Source organism: Salvia splendens, chromosome 12 (assembly GCF_004379255.2).
Source record: "Salvia splendens isolate huo1 chromosome 12, SspV2, whole genome shotgun sequence".
Classification (NCBI taxonomy): Eukaryota; Viridiplantae; Streptophyta; class Magnoliopsida; order Lamiales; family Lamiaceae; genus Salvia; species Salvia splendens.
Window position 1 is genome coordinate 32,956,392 of NC_056043.1, and position 18,065 is coordinate 32,974,456.

General features: G+C 35.5%; 2 protein-coding genes across 2 annotated transcripts; one reads left to right on the plus strand and one right to left on the minus strand.

Annotated features, from left to right (window-relative positions):
* Window positions 1–250: 250 nt before the first annotated feature.
* On the plus strand, window positions 251–6,145 carry LOC121759643 (WD repeat-containing protein PCN-like). The gene is made up of 11 exons (XM_042155301.1): window positions 251–517; window positions 607–750; window positions 1,147–1,453; window positions 1,560–1,623; window positions 1,758–1,871; window positions 1,992–2,154; window positions 2,386–2,536; window positions 2,632–3,227; window positions 4,061–4,242; window positions 4,813–5,073; window positions 5,574–6,145. Exons 1-11 carry the CDS (start codon window positions 356–358, stop codon window positions 5,869–5,871), a joined length of 2,442 nt encoding a protein of 813 aa, XP_042011235.1. The 5' UTR covers window positions 251–355; the 3' UTR covers window positions 5,872–6,145.
* Window positions 6,146–8,884: 2,739 nt separating this feature from the next.
* LOC121757378 (protein SOB FIVE-LIKE 6-like) lies at window positions 8,885–9,996 on the minus strand. Its single transcript, XM_042152932.1, has 4 exons — window positions 9,628–9,996; window positions 9,487–9,528; window positions 9,356–9,416; window positions 8,885–9,088 (listed from the first exon to the last, which is right to left on the minus strand). Exons 1-4 carry the CDS (start codon window positions 9,949–9,951, stop codon window positions 9,072–9,074), a joined length of 444 nt encoding a protein of 147 aa, XP_042008866.1. The 5' UTR covers window positions 9,952–9,996; the 3' UTR covers window positions 8,885–9,071.
* Between the last annotated feature and the right edge of the window lie 8,069 nt (window positions 9,997–18,065).

Here is an 18,065-nt window from a genome sequence, read left to right on the forward strand (position 1 = left end):
TAAACATATGCATTGATATATGAATACATACACATACACAGCCAATGCTATTCATTACTATCCCATTTATCGAAGTGAGGATTATGCTAAAAATTTTGTAACCGTTATCTAATAATGTGTTCCAAGCAATATGGGCCTCAACTAAACACAAAAGCGGGCTTTCGTAGACCCGGAAATCGTGGTCGGATCCAACCCGACCCGGTACAATGATGCGCTTTGCCCTCTTAAACCCTACCTTCGCTCTCTCTCTCTCTCTCTCTCTCTCTCATGCTTCTCTCTGTATTGAGTCGCACAATTCCTCACATTCCCTAAATTCTCCCTTAATCTGGATTGATTGACGATTCAATCAGCGGAAATGGTGAAAGTCCACCGAATCAGTTCGGTGGATTGGACTCCATCGCCGGTCCTAGCTCTAGCGACGAGCGCCGACAGCTCGCAGGTCGCCGCCGCCCGCGCCGACGGCTCCATGGAAATTTGGCTTGTCTCCCCTGGCTCCGTTGGCTGGCACTGTCAGCTTGTAATATTTTTGCTCTTTATGCTTTTATGATGCAGTTATTGAGCAGAGAATTAGCTGAAAATATTGATTATTTTGGGTTTCGTGTGTAGACGATACACGGGGACCCTGATTCTAGAGTGTCTTCGCTGGTGTGGTGTCAGTCCGGGCCGAGGGGTGGACCGTTGGGGCGATTGCTGTCTTCCAGCATTGATGGGTCGATTTCGGAGTGGGATTTGTTCGGCTTGAGACAGAAGGTTACTTCTGCAGCTTAATTATGCTAATTATCATTTAATTTTCTCTGTTATGTATTGGATAATTCAGTGTGACATATCAGCTACTTTAATTAGGAGCTCAGTTTTACAAATTGGGATAAGGTTTGGTATTAGGATGCATTGTCTTCCACTTATGTATGATACCATAATGTAGCTTGATGTAACTAATGAGAGCTAATGGCTAATTTGGGATTCTGCAAAGAACTCCATATTGCTCAGTATGATTTATTTAGTCGATATATTAATGTCTGTAAGAATCTGTTAGACCTCCGAATAAATTTTATGAGGTGTAGGGCTAATAGGCGTGTCTGTTAAGATTTTAGGTGTTTTGGCCAAGTTATTGATGGTTGCTGGCTTTTTTGCTTTGTACTGCTGCAGACAGTTCTAGATTCTATTGGTTTCTCGATTTGGCAAATTGCTGCGGAGCCATGCAATCATTTGAATGTGAGACGGGAAGCAAAATATTATCAGAATGGTCAGACTAGCCCTTCAATTACCAGTGAAGTTGATGATGTGGAGACTAGTGAAGATGAAGATGATGATAAAAGTGTGGCGCTGGTTCATGAGCAAAATGATACTGAAAGTACCCGACTAGCAATGGCCTGCGATGATGGCTGTGTCCGGATCTATCGTGTTTCTGATGCAGAAGAACTTGTATATAATAGAACGCTGCCTAGGGTCAGTGGTGAGACTTCAAGCCCCTGCATGATTGAGAAGCTTTTTGGTCAATGACATTTCGGTGTATGAAATGCTTATGATTGTTTCTTATCCTTTGTTTTTGTCTTTTTTAGGGCGCACACTTAGTGTAACCTGGAGTTCAGATGGAAGTAGGATTTATTCAGGGAGTAGTGATGGGTATGCTGGTCTTCTTTATTCGTGAATGTTTAGCATTTCTTTAGCTCTTGTATGGGTTTCATTAGACTGTTAATATATTTGTGGTTTTTTTGTGTTTCTGATAACTCATTAATTTTTATTTAATTTTCTTTCAGGTTCGTAAGGTGTTGGGATGCTAAGTTGGCTCAGGAGATATACAGAATAACTGTTGGTCATGGATGTCTGGGTGGTGATGATGATCTTTGCATATGGTCATTACTTGCATTAAGGTAAGTGCGGGTCAAATTGCTCATCTTGTATTTCTGCTTGTGCGCTCTGTTTTTTTTAATATTGGAATTACATTGTTTACTAATAGAGTGTCCGCTTGTGTCTGTGTTTTGTGGTATCAGGTGTGGAACTATAGCCAGTGGGGATAGTTCTGGTAGCGTGAAGTTCTGGGATGGTCAGTTTGGAACACTTTTGCAGGCACATTCAAATCACAAGGGAGATGTAAATGCCTTAGCTGCAGCTCCCATCCATAACAGAGTATTTTCTGCTGGTTCTGATGGTCAGGTATATTCATATGCTTCTTATGCCTGTTGTGGTTTTGGCAGTTTTATACTCTTTCATCATTGTTTAACTCACAGCAACTCTTGCCTTGAAAATTGGTCATCGAATATTCAATCTTCTAATAAGTTGTTTTGCTTAAAGATGATCGCTCCTTGGTGAAAATGTTTGCAGATGATTATTTGATACTGTAATTTGGTTAAACTATAACTTATGATAATTGCCTTCCTTTTGTAGATCATACTGTATAAACTTTCTACTGAGGCTGTTGATTCTAGTGATAAAAAAATTGTCCCAGATGTCAAGAAATGGATCTATGTTGGCTATGTGAGATCTCATACACATGATGTAAGGGCGTTGACCTTAGCTACACCTATTAGCCATCAAGGTAGATTGGCTTGCATAGTTCTAATTTTTCTATCACCTTCTCTCTTCTTTCAGTATTCTGACTGATAGCTAATGTGCCTATTTTCCTATTGGCAGATCTTCCTCCTGATGAAAAGGTTAAGAGGTCACGAGGTCCAAGCAAGCCCCTTGATTTTAGTTACCATAAATGGGCTCATTTGGGTGTGCCCATGCTTATGTCAGCAGGCGACGACACAAAACTTTTTGCATATTCTGTAAAGGAATTTACTAAGTTTTCTCCTCATGACATATGCCCTGCACCACAGAGAATGCCAATGCAACTTGTTCTTAAAACACTTTTCAATCAGACTCCATTGCTTTTGGCTCAGTCTGCAAATTTCTTAGACATCTTTTGTGTGCGATTGCAAAATGGTGGTGCAACTGATATCAGTCCTAGCTCGTCTGCTGGGTCTGCACGCACTGATTTAGTGGCCAGAATTAAATGCAAGGCTTCTCGGAAGATCATCTGCAGTACAATCTCTTCATCAGGAGCGCTAATTGCCTACTCAGATCACGTAAAACCTAATTTATTTACTTTGAAAAGAACCAAATCAGGTAGCGGTTGGGCTGTAGATAAAAGGAAGCTCTCTCTGAGATTGCCATTTGCCCATTTCATGGTTTTCAGCTCAGACTCTTCAAGACTAATATTAGCTGGGCAGGACAGAAAAATATATGTATGTATTCTGTTTCCTTTTTCTTGTTCATTGATATCTGTTTGCTTTTTCTATTATTTTTTGTTGGTTGGGCATACTTGATTAGAGATCATATATCGATTAGATAGAAATGAAAAAAAAGAATAAAGGAATACTTTTTAAGTATAACCTGATCCCAATCTATATGATGAAAACAAAGTGATTCCTACTTCAATTCAAGCATTAGATTTCCTGAGAACCATCTTTTTTCCAAAGGGATAAATGGTGCTAATATAAAAGCTTAATATTTTACCCAACAACATATTCCTCAGTACCACAGTATTGCAAAAACATATAAATAGGCATTCATAGTACACTGCAGATATGAACATAATGTTGAAATTCTACACTTTCTTTTGCAGTTTATACTTTCACAAGTTTTAATCATCTTGTGGTGTGTGTTGGCTTTCACTAGTTTGATGTCTCGTCTTATAGTTAACAACATTATCACTAGTAATTACATTTCTTATTAGTTGTTTATGTTAAAAGTTGTTGCATGGATCATTACATTTTTTTTTTACATTCTTAAGTTTATAAGGTTTTGGCCTAGATAATGAATTTTCTTTATTTATCTATTGTCACTTACCGTGTTTAGATTTAAGGTACTTGATATGTTTTTCAAGTTGATCATGTGAAGAGTTTGAATTATGTTAAGGGCTCACTGGCTCAAACCGTCTTGCTAGACTCAAGTAAATGAGATGTTATCTTGCTAGTTTATTTTGAATCAAGCTCCCTAGATGCTACATGAAGCTCCCAGTTGTTATTGCCGAATATTTTTGTTATTATTTCTCTGAATGCATCTAATCATGTTGTAGGTTGTAGATGCTGAAAGCGAGAATCTTGTCCATGCTTTCACTCCTTGCCGGAAGGACAATGTTGATGGTTTACCACCTAATGAGCCTCCCATTACAAAAATGTTTACAAGTAATGACGGACAGTGGTTAGCTGCTGTCAACTGCTATGGAGATGTCTATATCTTCAACCTTGAGACTCTAAGGTACGGTTGATGGCATTTTTTCTTTATTTGAATATTGGGTATGAATCAAGTTCTCTCGATTGACTGCATGTCAGTCAAACTTAATTTCTCTTCTTAGCTACTAGTGGGTGTGTAAAAGATGTGAGATCTTAGTTGAAATGTTCAATAGGTTCTTGTGTGTATTAATTTATTAATGCCTTCACAGCTCTGTTATATTCTTACTGATATGCAGCTCTGTCCCTAACGCTAACACATAAATGTAGTTTAAATATATATTTTTCAGAGAATATAAAGAACTATTATGATACTTCATTTGGAAGGAATTTTGGGTATGCATTCACTCCCCTCCCCTCCCCCCCCCCAAAGAAAAAATATTTCTGTCGAGAAGTATTAGTGAAAAGCACAGTGACAGGAACACTAGGGGTGCGTTTATAGTTTATACCAAAAATCTGTCTGGGGCTTAATGTACCTTGAGGAAATACAAATTGTGTCTTCAACCCTTATACCCTGTTTTTATTTATTGGTGATCGGGAAGCATTAGTATGAAGAAAAGATGAATCTAAATTCCTGATTTTTTTTTGGTAAGTACAGGCAACACTGGTTCATCTCAAGATTGGATGGAGCTTCAGTTACTGCTGGTGGTTTTACTCCTAAAAATAGCAACATTCTCATCATCTCCACCTCCTCAAATCAGGTTTATGCATTAGATGTGGAGGCTAAACAGTTAGGGGAGTGGTCCATGCATAACACATTTTCTCTGCCAAGGAGATATCAAGAATTTCCTGGAGAAGTTATTGGTCTTTCGTTCCCACCATCCTCAGCTTCATCTTCTGTTATTGTCTATAGTCCCAGGTATATTCAATCTCCCTTATCTAAAGTTACTAAACTAACATTTGAGATAACGATGAAAACTAATGTTACCATAATAGCTTAGTGACCTAGGCTGACTTTATCAACTGGTAGAGGCTAGAAACCTTACACGAATTTGGTGCTCGGCCCCGATTATTCTCTTATGTTGCAATGATTCTATATGGGCGTAAAGGGGTTGGAAGACACAGTTCCTTCTTCTATAACCCAAGCACTGGAAGGAACTGGGTTCATTTTCTTTTCTGTAGAGCTGTAAGCTAGCTAGATAACTTATACTTGCACATTTAGTTTTTTCGTGATAGACGTAGTTATTATAGGGTAGCTCCACGTGTAGTTTTTCTTGTATTACTCTTTTGTTATGCATTAAACACATTATAATGTCGAGTTTTTAAAATTCAAGGCCTCAACCAACACGGAAAACCATGTTGTCTTTATTTCTGCTTTCAGTATTTCTATTTCTTGTGTTGACAGTTCTGGTGATCCAGGGCTATGTGCTTGATCGATTTTGGGATGCCCGTCGATAGGGACGATGACACCGACTTGGCAAATGGTCTGGGATTAACAGGAAAGGTGCACAGCAACGGTAAGCCTAAGAGGAAACTGCAGGGATTAGAATCTAAGCACGGTGGTAAAAAGAACTTCGAATTTTGTGCATTTAGAGACCCTGTTTTATTTGTTGAACATCTGTCGAAAAATTCTCTCGTGGTCATAGACAAGCCATGGACGCAGGTTGTTGGCACATTCGACGCCCAGCCTGTCCATAGACATATATTCGGGACATAACACTCCGTTACGGGGCAGGCGTATTAGGCTCGGAGGCGGCGAATGTTGCCTCCATCAATTTTTGATCTTGCTTCTCTTTGTACTCTCTTTTGAAGATGCTGTGGTTGTCTTTGGCCATGTTGTGCAATATATCTGCTAACAAGTTAGTTTTTCAATGTTTAATGGAACAATATTCAATTTAGAAAGTCTAAATTACTTTTATTTTTCTATTGCTAATTTCTTTCATTGTTCTGTAAACAAAAATTAAGAATATAGTTGATTATTTACTCATAAATGTTATGTATTTTGAGAAATATTTTAAATTAAAATATGTCGCTTTCTTTATGATTATGTAGATTAAGGAATAAATCTGTAGTTAATTAAGTGAAATGAGGATATTCATTAGTGTTGAGATATTTTTTTTTGTTATTTAAGTAAGAATACTCATTAGTGAATTAAATGGAGTGAGAAGAAATTTTAAATGGAGTGAGAAGAAATTAGACAAATATTGAGTGAATAACGTTGAAGAGTAAAAAGCAAGAGAGATTAATGTGTTAAATTTTGCTAAAAAAGAAATTACTCGAATGCAATGGGATGTTTCAAATGGAATACTACAACTCAACATTAATGAAATGAAGGGAATAGAATTTTATCAAAAAGTTTCCCCATTGAATATTGAGAACAAATTTATTAATGTGAACAAATTTTATGTAATTTTTGCGGCAATCCCTTTCATTTATAGTGATAGTAAAACATTATATCATGATGCACAACTTAGTTTGTTTTATCAATTCATTTTTTTCAATGAGATATAATAATTTTCTATTTATTTATTGATTGTGATGGTGACTCAAATTAGCTTTAAAGAGGAAATAATCTCACCTATTAAATTGCACTTCATCGTTATAAATAAGAAAGTGATACTACCTCTTTAAAATAAACGAAAGAAAACGAATTGGGGAATCGTTTTGAAAAATATACTACTTATAATTATCAAACTACACTTTTTCATGGGGGCTGTATGTATTAAGAGTAAGAAAACCTTTCAATAATTCAAGTTGTAACTTAAATTAAAAAGGTAGCAAGATTCCATTTCAATACAAAAACAATGCACAACTTGATTAATATCATTATTTGTCTAAACTACTTTATATTCTTCTTAATCATTTACTTGGGACTTATTTCTCTTTCGTATCATTGGAATGGATAATATTTATATTCATAAAAACCTAGAAAATGCAATTAAATTATGGAGAGAATCCAAATTTACATAAAATATTGGATTCTGTAATTACATGAACTGAACATATCTATTCACACTGAGCTGGATTTGGATGTTATTTTGTTTCTTTTTTCTTTTGTTTCTAAAATGTGGACATGTATAATTTTTTATTGCCATGAACTGAGCACACGTGGATGTTTATCCTTATTTGATTTATTTACTTTTCTTTAATAGTACTATATTTATAGTTTATTTAATATTTTATTACTTTTGGTGTGAACACGCGTGTGCAAGTATTTTTATTGAATAGTTGATTAATTGAAATAAGTAATAATTCTGTTTTTTATATACAATGTGGACAAATATTTCAATCAAAAAAGGGGGCAAACATTTGAGTAGCAACAAAACAATTGATAAAGAAAACTTACTAATTGGACTTATCTACCACTCAAAAAGCTAAATTAGTTGATTACAGCTGAGACTAATAGTAAAACTGAAGAACACTTATGCACCCAAACATCTATGCACATGCCTATAACAATCAAACAATTAATCAAAATTCAAATAAGTTCAAGTTAAATACTCATATGGTACTTAATTTTAATATGGAATTATAGTTTTTGAGCATTTTTGTTATTTTTGAAAAACAAAAATTATTTCTAGCTTTTTTATTTAATTAATCTTTAAAATGAAATTGACTTTGTCATAATTTAATGCAATATGGCCCAAAGTTATAAATCATAAATTTAATCCATAATAAATGACTCAATTATTTAGAATTTTATAGCATGGGGTTGTCCTTCTCCTAAACCCTGTCATTCCCAAAGATATGGGCATCGAATTCACTAGCACTTTAATACAGATTTATTTTGGGAGAATTCAAACCCAACAAATTTCAATAATTGCATGAGATTATATGTATTTATGGGGATCACAAAAATTTGATTATATATGTAGCTGTCATAAGTGGTGGGATGTCCCTTTTGGACTTTCCGGTGAGAAAAAAACAACAAAACAAAAGTTAAAAGAAACACCAAAATTTCATCATAGATATTGTCCTCTTTGTATTTGACAACAAAATATATTACCAATTTATTCACTTTAATTTAATCCACCTCAACTACTTCTTGTCTAGGCTGGCAACTCTCCCACTCACACACAAATGCAGCCACTCATCCATGCCTTTAAAAGACACTAAATTATTTGTGTCAAAAGAGGGTGATTTGTGGTCTAATTAGTGGGGTTCTTGTTATATCAAGATTTGATATTAAAAAGTTGAAAAAATAAATTAGGTTGTTTGATGGGTCAGAATTAATTAGAAGATATTTAAAATGAGTACTTTTTAATCAACCTTGGTTTTTTTTTTAATCCGTTTGATGATATTTGATAAAATATTTTAGTGATTCGTGTTGTAGTTTAGTCAGACTGCAACAGGTATAGTGACGCCTTATGAGGTTAAATATTTTTACTGGACAGTTAATATGAAAATAGTGAAGAAAATGAAGCGTGAAGATAGTAAGGTCGAAGGTGTAGGATAGTGAGCGCACATGCTTGTTTAAGAACAAACGCGTGGCTCATAGGCAATGGTTTGGTCAAAAGAAACCGCATTACGTAAAAGCGAGAAAAATGTGAGATGTAATGTAAGCTTCTACAAGTGGATGGTGTTGTGGTATTCAAGAATGAGCGGCAAAGTGAAAAAAATTTAAGTTTAAATATGTCATATCTTTTAGTCTTTAAGTTTATCATCATAATCATTGCGGGACTTATAAACAATGGCTCGATCACCATTTATCATTCCATCGTTCACGATTATTGATCATCTTTTCTTAAAATATTTTATTTTGATTAATATTTACATTTACTATGATCTACCTAGTGCATGGACATGAAGAAATAAACAGAGGTAGAAAAAGATTAATACACAGACAACAATCCTGGAAATTCAGATGCCATCCCCATTTTCATTTGTTGCTCTAAAATTAAAATATGCTGTCACCCATTATTTCTCACTGCTTCCTGCCAAAACCAAACTAGTTGTCGTCAAAAGTTTATTTTTTTAAATAACCCAATTAGCAAGTAATGAAATTACTAAATTCATAGTAAAAGTAACTATCTTTGGAAATAAATTATGTATATTCTCATAGTATATAGTAGGGGATTATATTCAAAATAAATGAAATTTTAGGCCAAATGGTTATAGTGAAATTAACTACATTTTTAATTTTTTTAATGTAATTAATTAATTAAGTGCACTGTTTTCATTTTCATAATAAACGAACTCACCTGATTTCCCTTTCGTTGAAGATTTGAAGAAACTCAGGCGCTTCTTCGTTACCGATTCGCCCTAATTCATAACCAAACACACAAATTCAGCTACAATTGATCGAGAGAGAGAGAGAGAAGCGGCGCTGTACCTCAAAATGCACGGCGGAAAAATCAGAAGGAGGTACATTGCTCTGCAATTGAACAACGGCAGCATAAATCAACAGGAAAAAAGGCAATCGCGATCTGATTTCGAAATTGAGCACGAATTAGGTTTCAATTGTGCAAATTACCTGCGAGAAATGGAAGATGGAAGAGCTAGCCGTGTCGTCGAGGCACATCGCCTGCTTCTCCTTCTTCGCGTCTGCTCCTTTGCTCTTCTTCTTCTTCTTCGTCTTCGTCTTCTTTTCCTCCGCCTCTGCGTAATAGGCGGAGTGGTGCGGCGGCGCCGACGAGGCGTCCGACACCATCGACTGATCTTCGTCGGAGTAAGCGCCGGCGCCGCCTTTGTCGTGGTAATTGGTGTAGAAATTATATGTGGAATTGGAGATTTGATCGAAGTAGGTGGTCCAGCCGGATTCGCAGCCGCTGGAGTAATCGGAGGTGGATGCGTTCATGGTTGTAGAGAGAGGAGATTGGTTGAAGTTGAATGCTTCTTTTTGTATGTATTTATAAAGAGGAAGAGAGAGGGGTGAGATTATGAGAGACCAAATGTTAAAATCTAATATCTTGTCCCACATCGACTTGGTGATGATCCTAGCTTGTCTATATAAGAGTGGATAACCCTCCCCCTTATGAGGCCTTTTAAGGGGTGAGTGGCCCATTTCTAATATGGTATCAGAGCGGGCCCAAGTCGATGATGGATTATATCTCTTTATCTCTTCTCTTGCCTACCCACGTGATGGAAGTCCGATGTGTCATTCCGGCCCACACGTGAGGGGGCGTGTTAAAATTCATAATTCTTGTCCCACATCGACTAGGTAACGATCCTAGCTCACCTATATAAGTGTGGATAACCCTCCCATTATATCTCTTTATCTCTTCTCTTGCCTACCCACGTGATGGAAGTCCGATGTGTCATTCCGGCCCACACGTGAGGGGGCGTGTTAAAATTCATAATTCTTGTCCCACATCGACTTGGTAACGATCCTAGCTCACCTATATAAGTGTGGATAACCCTCCCCCTTATGAGGCCTTTTAAGGGGTGAGTGGCCCATTTCTACTCACCCCTTAAAAGGCCTCATAAGGGGGAGGGTTATCCACTCTTATATAGACAAGCTAGGATCATCACCAAGTCGATGTGGGACAAGATATTAGATTTTAACACGCCCCCTCACGTGTGGGCCGGAATGACACATCGGACTTCCATCACGTGGGTAGGCAAGAGAAGAGATAAAGAAATAAACTTCATCATCGACTTGGGCCCGCTCTGATACCATATTAGAAATGGGCCACTCACCCCTTAAAAGGCCTCATAAGGGGGAGGGTTATCCACACTTATATAGGTGAGCTAGGATCGTTACCAAGTCGATGTGGGACAAGAATTATGAATTTTAACACCAAATAAATCACACTCAAATCCTAGACTATTTTTTGCTTCTATGCTTTACATCAATGGAGTATTATATATATATATATATATATATATATATATATATATATATATATATATATATATATATGGTTTTGATATATGCAAAACTAGATTTAAATAAAGAAACGCAGAACAATATCATACGTATGGCACTTTTAGGTCATAGTTAGTTAATTTTTAGGTCATGCTATCATAAACGCAGAACAATATCATACGTAGGGCAATTTTAGGTCATAGTTAGTTAATTTTTAGGTCATGCTAACAAAGCATGACTTAAAATGATCTTAGCATAACATTAAACCCAAATTATAATATGACCTAAAATTGCTTAATTATGACCTTCCGTGTTTTTGGTTAATTATTGACCATTAGATCATCTAATCCTAGGGCCAAGATTTAGGCCGCATTTCTGGATTTAAATGCATTTTTATTTTGATCATCTTCCTATATATATATATATAGGGGTGCGTTAAAATGATAACCATATTTATGGTGATAACCTAATAACCTATCATTTTATCGGTCAAAAATATCATTTTTACTAAAAATGATATTTATACACTATAAAATGATATTTTTTCAGGATGGATAGAATGATACTTTTAATCCATAAAATGATATTCTGCTTTATAAAATGATATATTTCGTCCATAGAATGATGGGTTATTAGGTTATCACTACAAATATGGGTTATCATATGATCACATCCCTATATATATATGATTGCAGAAGAATCAACCTCCTTGCCGGTCGTCATCTTCATTCTTGAGAGAGAGAGAGTAGAGAGGAGTTATTTCATTACAACGGTGTAAACGGAACTTGTGTCGGACACGGTAAAAAGAAAAGGTTGACGCTGACGTCAGAAAGCAAAGACATGGCAATGAATGAAGAATGAAAAATGGAAACGAACTAGCCCTTCGGAACTGGTGCGGTCCCCTTAGCCCCTACAAGGAGCGAGTCCATAAAAAATTTCTGGACTTTATAGTTGATGACGAAGTTCGTCAACCCACAACCCCACCTAGATCTGCCATTTGGGGGAACACTAAACACTCACAAATGGTAGATAGTTGGAGATGTTGCATAGTAGGTCGACGGCCTGTGAGGGCCCGACAGTATGGCAGACACAATGAAAAAGTTTGTTGTTAACTTCAAAAGATAAAAGATGTGCGGTGGTCGTCACCGATAATGGAAGGCGAACGAAAGAGAATTCGAATCCTAAAGGGCTGAAGAAGTGAAGGTGTCGCACTAGGGTCGATAACAAAACGAAAGTGGATCCAAATCTCAAAGGGCGGGAGTGGAGTTGTCGCACCAGGGTCGACAACAACACAAAACTGAATCTGAATCCCAAATGGTTGGGTGGAGTTGTCGCAAAATGTGATCTACGACAACTCTAAAATTGACTTTAATAGAATTTTTCAACACTTATGAGTCAACAGTGAAATAGATCCGTCATTGTATGGTAAATATTTGGAGGTACCACCATTTCTTACTCGAGGCAAAATATTGAATAATATCCAAAGCAAAAACGCATTAAAAATATGCCATATTTGTGAGAAGCAAGGGAGAGAAGTCTATAGCTTTATCCATTTCACATCATTCCATATTAACATGTGAGGAAATTACCACACTATTCATCTATATATTAATATTAATTAATGTGTATTGGATAATTTGGATTACTTACTCTCACTCATTATCAACTAAGGAAAATGTCCTACTTTCAAATAACATGAGCTAGTGTTCTTGGGATTTACAAGAAAAAGCAGAATCTGAGAAAGAGGATAGAGAGAAACAAATTATTTACGAAAGAAAAGAACTTTAGCTGCTGGTCACATTCATACACAACAAGAATTAATACATAATCATTTGATCATTAGTTAATCACGACACTACTTTTGACTAAAGCGAATTTGATCACATGCTATAAGAGTAATGTTGTTCGAAGATAACATGGTTTGTTATAATTTCGATTCATTTGTTAATGATTTAGTAAAATATTCAATTCTCTTTAAACACATTTCCTACTTATCCCACTATAGTTTAGTTATTTCAACACATTTAGTTACAATTATTTTTTATCTATCTTGTTTTACTTTATTTTAAGTACTATGTTAATGTTTATTCCAGTCTATTACTACCACTCTTCATTATTCTATGTGCACAAAAAAAACACATCAATTATACTGGGTCGTAAACAGTAATTTTTGTAACTATACTACCCTTCATTTAAGTCAAATTGTTGCATTTCTAGAATAAGTAGAAAGGTATAATAATGTAAAGGAATTTCAGCATTTAATAATATCATTTTTATTAAAATTTACAATAACACATTTTCATAGTTTGCCATTGCTATATATATAGCTTTATTCATGTTAAAAAGGTTATACATATGTAAACTTTGTCTTATTGAATTTCTTCCACCTAGAATAGTTTACACATACACAAAAACTTTAAAGTTTAAATAGTAAAAAGCCCTCTCTCTCATGATTTTTGAGAGAGAAAGATGGTGTCAAAAATGAATAAATGAGGATTGGCCCATTGAATTTGTGATGTGCAGAAGCCAGCCAATGTAAAGGGTACATATGATCATAGGCCCATCATGTGCTTCTGCTAACATGCACAGGTAGGTTGTGATAGATACATTAGTACTTGCATATACTCCCTAGTCCCTCCTGTCCTAAAAAAAAAAAAAAAAATTGTAAATGACACTAGTTTTATTGTGCAATTGATAAAGTAAGAGAGTGGAGAGGCTCACCACTGTGGTGGCTCCTTGTGTGCTGGTTACCAGTGTAAGTTCCTCCCACCTAATGGGCCGCTGAGGTACCGTGTTTGAACCCCTCCATAGCGATGTCGGGCCGGGTTATGGGGGCGCCTGGGGTGAGCGAATCACCTTTTGTCCCTAAGAGAGTGGAGAGGAAAAGTAACAGTGCGAGACGGAAAAGGTAGTGGAAAAGTGTTGGTGGATTGTGAGTTACATATTATAAATGATTTGTAGGATTATTATTTGTTGAAAACTTTCCATATTTAGATTTGATCTAAAATTTATGGGATGACAAAAATGGTAAAACGAGTCTATTTTTTTTAGAACGGAGGGAGTATAACTCATCACACCCACTAATATTACTTCTGCTATTTTTTTTGCAAGATTCTACATTTATGAACTTGTATTTTTGTCATCCCCTTTACATATAGTTAGAAAGGGGCAGTTTCAGTGAAAACTTTGAAGACTGAAAATCATATCAGTCTCTATTATATCCATTGTCATTACAAACATATCAGTTCCGAGTCAGAAACTTATATGTTTTGTGATGTCAATTGATATAAAATACAAACACATGAATTGTTTACCTAGTGAGATACAATGTGTATCTATGTTTGAGACTATGTGAAATTGTCATGGCCGGATTTATTTTCTTTTATACTCTGTACTCCAATAAATCAATGTAATTTAGAAGGTATCAATAAAAGGACAAGACAAGAGGGGAGAGAGCAACATTTTATCCATTATTCAATGTCATCAATTGTGTTCATTAAAAGGAAGAGATAAGAATATTGATAATCAATGCATGATCCAAATCTGACGAAGTAAAAGTTTGCAAGAATGTATATATAGATAGTTGTCAGCATTAGATGACAATGGCTCAAAGCGGAAAATTAAGTAATTAATATTATAAAGTATGGAGCCAAACAAAATAAATTAAATAATATGTGGAAAAAATATGTATATATATATATATATATGGTCCCCTTACAAAATTGTATCTTCGAATGAGTTTTGAAGTTCTAAGGGTTTCCAGTAGTTTCCTCTCACAAATTGGACTTTTATATAAGTATTTCATAAGTATTATATAATGTATTCAATCATTTTCATTGATTATTACAATTGACTCAAGAACAAGAACCAAGTCCACATCAATTGACTACCCAATCCCTATCTCCCACTCTTCATGAGAAGTGTTTTTCTATTATAATATTGTATGAGTTACCCAACCTATTAGCAGTATATTTTTATATCTCTCACCGAATCTATCTTCCGACTTCCTGTGCCTGACCCACAAATTTCATTTTCTGGATCATAACTGTGCACTATGGTCTATAAGTGAAAATCTGTTAAAAATTAAAGCTAATCTCAGCCCTTGGATCTCTAGATTGGATGGTTGTGATAAGCTACATTATTAGCCTAAGATGATACATTATTAGACTAATAATCAACATTATTAAATGACACGTGGTATTAATCTAACCGTTAGATCACAAGATTCAATGGATTACAAGTGTTTTAATTTTGAACACTATTTAGATTATTAATATATATATATATATATATATATATATATATATATATATATATATATATATATATATATATATATATATATATATAGGGTAGTGATCAAGATATAACTAATCTTAAGTGTATAACTAGAGAACAAATCTCAGCCACACATCTTAATGGAACAAATATTTTTTATATTAATTATATAAAATAGACTAAGGGTATTTTTGTAAATTACATTATGAAATTACAATATGAAATTACGCTGCCGTCGTTGATCGTGATGAGCTCCTTGATCTCCTCGATGCTGCTGTAGTAATCCTGCGGATTATCGTTGAAGCAGGCGTAATTCGAAGAGGAAGTGGAGGTGCCGGCGTCGTTGAAGAAGAGGTTTTGGTGGTGATCGTCAATTCCTTGGAAGGAGAAGCTTTGGTGGCTGATATGGCTGCCATCGGAGGAGCTGCAGCTGCCTTGATCAAGCGCCAGCACATTATTGGGGTTGGTGTAGGCATCACACAGTGGGGGTGTTTGTGCATGGATTCTCCGATATCTTAATACAATAATTAGGTCTTGATCACTTTCTAGTGTTGGAGCTGCTATAGTCATATCATATCGCTTTTCGTTTGATCTTGAAAGACGAAGTTTATTTCATTTTCGATCTTCTATTTCTTCTCACAATGTGAAAAAAGTACTCTCTTTTCCATTACAACTTTAGAATTACAGAATATTGTTTAAATTCGTCGAGAATTCAATTAAATTTTACTTTTGTCATTGTAAATCGAAAACAACATGGATTAAAAATTACTTCACTCTTGTTCACAAAACACATCACTCTTATTCTGATTTTACTTCACTCTTGTTCACAAAACACATCACTCTTATTCTGATTTCACTTCACTCTTGTTCACAAAACACTTCACTCTTGTTCACAAAACACATCACTCTTATTCTGATTTTACTTCACTCTTGTTCACAAAACACATCACTCTTATTCTGATTTTACTTCACTCTTGTTCACAAAACACTTCACTCTTGTTCAGAAAACACTTCACTCTTGTTCACAAAACACATCACTCTTATTCTGATTTTACTTCACTCTTGTTCACAAAACACATCACTCTTTTTCTGATTTTACTTCACTCTTGTTCACAAAACACATCACTCTTATTCTGATTTTACTTCACTCTTGTTCACAAAACACTTCACTCTTGTTCACAAAACACTTCACTCTTGTTCAGAAAACACTTCACTCTTGTTCACAAAACACATCACTCTTATTCTGATTTTACTTCACTCTTGTTCACAAAACACATCACTCTTATTCTGATTTTACTTCACTCTTGTTCACAAAACACATCACTCTTGTTCAGAAAACACATCACTCTTGTTCAGAAAACACTTCACTCTTGTTTACAAAACACATCACTCTTATTCTGATTTTACTTCACTCTTATTCTGATTTTACTTCACTCTTGTTCACAAAACACATCACTCTTATTCTGATTTTACTTCACTCTTGTTCACAAAACACATCACTCTTACTCTGATTTTACTTCACTCTTGTTCACAAAAGACATCACTCTTATTTTGATTTTACTGTTCACAAAAGAGTGAAGTAAAATCACATCCACAAGTAACCTTCCTTATTCGTTCTGCAAATTACTTGCTTTTTACAGAGAGGAGGAGCAACCAAAGATTTGAGCCTCAAAACATTATACAAGCAATATAAGCACTGCCAAACTTCACATTTTATCAATTCATCAACACAACTTAGCCACGTATGAGATATTCCCCTTCTTTCTGAAGCATTTACAGTACAGTACAACATCCTCGGTGGCCTTCTTCCTGATGGCGGCGGCGGAGAGGTCCTGGTGGCAGTACTCGGGGACGCAGTCGGGGACGTTGAGGCGGGCGGTGGGGCCGCGGAGGAGGAGATGGCGGTGTCGTATGCGCGGGCGGTGGCGACGTGGGAGGAGTAGAAGCCCAGCCAGATTCTGGAGCGCTTGTTGGGCTCCCTGATCTCCGCCACCCATTTCCCCCACTTGCGCATCTGAATCCCGCGGTATGGCTTCTTCTCCGCCGCCTGCTTCCGCTTGCTCAGATTCTCGGAGCTCAACGAAGAATTCGTTCTCAAACGAATTGAATTTGTGAATTTGCCAATGACATTATTTTAGCTGCAATGACAATTATACCCCCGCCTTGTTATTGTGGAGTAAATTTGTGATTGAGGGAATTAATTTCTCCTTAAATTAGAAAATTACATGTATTAATACTAGCCCTTGATTTTCTTGATCTTGTGGCTATGATTTGTTCTCTAGTTATATGGTTAAGAGGTGTTTGCCATAGATCATGACCCTATATATATATATATATATATAGGTCACATGAGTGTGTAGAATATCAATATATAGCAACAAATATTTTTGGTAATCATGAAGCCTCAAATCTAAGCTGTACAGCTTACAAAATTCCAAAAGCATGGTTTTAATCACTCCATTGGATTTTTAGAGTCAATTCAAGAAGAAAAAAAAAAACTATCTCAATAATTCATAGCCATCAATAAATGTGTGAGTGGACCTAACACAAACTCTCCCCACACAAATACAAAAATTAAAATAAAATAAAATAAAATAAAAATAGAAAAAGGACTATCATTCTCAGACTTGACAGCCAATTTACATCCACACACACTATGAATATGATGGAGAAAGATCTTTTGTTTTTAGCTTACTCTCAATTAATATCACTATTGGTTAACTTCCTCTGACTAAATCGAGACTAATCGTATGTGACAACCAAGACTATCATTCTTCATGTAATGTTTTATCAGTATTGGTACTATTTTAACATATACTAAGATT